Source organism: Podarcis cretensis (genome assembly GCF_951804945.1).
Source record: "Podarcis cretensis genome assembly, chromosome: 11".
NCBI classification, from domain to species: Eukaryota; Metazoa; Chordata; class Lepidosauria; order Squamata; family Lacertidae; genus Podarcis; species Podarcis cretensis.
The window spans coordinates 44,071,608-44,074,144 of NC_137180.1; the positions used below are offsets into that span (position 1 = coordinate 44,071,608).

The 2,537-nt window shown below is 42.6% G+C and overlaps 1 protein-coding gene across 1 annotated transcript; it reads left to right on the plus strand.

The window, feature by feature from the left end:
* Positions 1-1,187: 1,187 nt before the first annotated feature.
* On the plus strand, positions 1,188-2,201 carry LOC307226512 (G-protein coupled receptor 4-like; the record flags this gene model as incomplete). The annotated part of the gene is made up of 1 exon (XM_079995208.1): positions 1,188-2,201. One exon carries the CDS (start codon positions 1,188-1,190, stop codon positions 2,166-2,168), a length of 981 nt encoding a protein of 326 aa, XP_079851334.1. The 3' UTR covers positions 2,169-2,201.
* Between the last annotated feature and the right edge of the window lie 336 nt (positions 2,202-2,537).

The window sequence follows — 2,537 nt, forward strand, 5'->3', positions numbered from 1 at the left end:
GGGGTCACAGGTCAGTGGGAGGGCATCTGCTTTGCATTCAAAGGTCCCAGGTTGCTGTTGTTTATTAAACTTGTATGCTGCCTTATACCTGTAGGACTCAGGTTGCTTCACAACACGAAGTTACAATATACAAAGCACAAAATATATAATAAAAACAATCAAAACAATCAACAATACACACTACTAAACAATACACTCCCCAACGAAAACCCCTAACCAGTACTCCAACCCACAAATTAATAATAATAATAATAATAATAATAATAATAATAATAATAATTTTATTTATTTATTTATTTATTTATTTATTTATTTATTTATTTATTTATTTATTTATACATACACTGCCCATCTGGCTGGGTTTCTCCAGCCACTCTGGGCGGCTTCCAACAAAGATTAAAAATACATTAAAATGTCACACATTAAAAACTTCCCTGAGCAGGGCTGCCTTCAGATATCTTCTAAAAGTCTGGTAGTTGTTATCTCTATGACATCTGATGGGAGGGTGTTCTACAGGGCGGGCGCCACTACCGAGAAGGCCCTCTGCCTGGTTCCCTGTAGCTCAACATTACAAGACTCAACATTACAAGACTCAACATTAACATATACCATTTAACAACAATTTAAAACAACCCCGCCCTCCAAATAAACCAGCACCCACCCAAGTTATAACCTCATCCCTGTTAAAACAATAATTTTAACAAACCCTCGACGTGCCACCCCACTAAGTGTCTGTCATCCCTTCAAGAGTGGCCCTTTCCCAGGGCAGGCAGGCTTTATAGAGCTGCCCCATCTGCTGATGTATGACTAGCTGGGGCAGCAGATATTTCCAATGCTGCCTGCCTGTCTTCCCAGGGTCCCGGTCCTTGCAGGACTCTCTGCAGTTCTCTTGAGTGAGGGGAAACTGGCAGCTCATGATATTTTGTTGTTTAATCTTCACGAATAAAAATAAATTTAAAATGACAGACAAATTATATCACACATTCAGATTTTTGGACCTGACCTCTTTTGGTGTCTTTCTTCCTTAGGTGTTAGATAAATCCTAGAACTTGTGGTCCACCTCTGCAAAGCAAAGGATGTGGAAAGGAGGATTTCTCTATCTCCACCTGAGCTGGTTTCATGACTATGAGATGACAAAAGTCTGAAGACTGCCACTGTCAGAAAGCTTCTAAGTTCCTTTTGGTGCCATGAATGCCACCCACTCAACCTGCCCTGTGGCTTTAAACACCACCAAATACTTCACAATTCCTATGTACTCTGTGGCACTGACAGCTGGGCTGCCTCTGAATTGTTTGGCCCTTTGGGCCATGATAACCCACATCAAAAAGTCCATTGTTCTCTCGGTCTATGTGCTGAACGTGGTGCTGGCCAACCTCTTGCAGAGTCTGCTGCTACCCTTCTGGATTGCTTACAGTTCCCGCAACCACCAATGGATCCTAGGGCAAGTGGCCTGTGTGGTGGTTGGTGTGGTCCACTCCACAAACTTCTATGCCAAGAACAGCTTCCTATGCCTCATTGCCATGGACCGTTACATAGGGTTAATTCACCCAATGAAGTTCCACAGATTGCAGACAATGAGCAGTGCCACAAAGGTGAGCATTGTGGCTTGGCTCCTGGTGACCATTTTGTGTGCTGCTGGCATCTGGCTAGAGATGAAGGACTTGGGGACATGGCAAGGGAATTGTTTAGACAGCATCCAATTAGGCAAGGACTATTCACACTTCAAGATATCCACTATGAGCCTCACTTTATTCATTCCTTGCATTCTCATGGGATTCTTCTACCTTAGGGTGCTGCTTGAGGTCAGGAAGATGACATCTCTGCATCAAAGAGTAAAACGGAGGATCTGTGGCTTTATCTCCATTATCTTGGCCTCCTACTTCCTGCTCTATACTCCCTTCCAACTGGTTTCATTTTATAGATTCTACTGGACACTGGAACTGGAAAAGGACAAGATCTGTGATTTTAAGAGGAGCATTTTCAATTCCATGTACTTTACTTGGTGTTTGGCCACCTTGGCTAATATATTGGATCCCCTTCTTTATGTCCTGCTCCTTAAAGACGTTCAGGCTGATCTTAAAGATCAGCTCAGTTTCAAAGGTCACAGGATAGAAAACACACATAAGTTGGAAGATCTTCCTTTACATTCCACAACAGAACAGGCATAAAAGCAACCTGAGGTTCAATAAGTCATCTACTGGGTTTAGACATGGAAAACCTAATGGTTAATCACGGTGTCTTTCAAACTTCTCTGCTGTCTGACACTAAAAGAAGGTCAAAAAGAAAAATAAGGACCCTCACACACAAGGAAGTGTGCTTCTAAAGGAAGAACTTTCTGACAATAAGAGCTGTTAGATGGTGGAACGGACTCCCTCACTGGTTGGTGGACCCTCCTTACTTGGAGGTTTTTAAGCAGAGGTTGGATGTCTGCTTGGATGCTTTAGTTGAGAGCAGTTGGACTAGATGACCCTCGGGATCCCTTCCAACTCTACAACTCTACAATCCTATGAAAGTAACATGACCTGTAGAATTCCAAA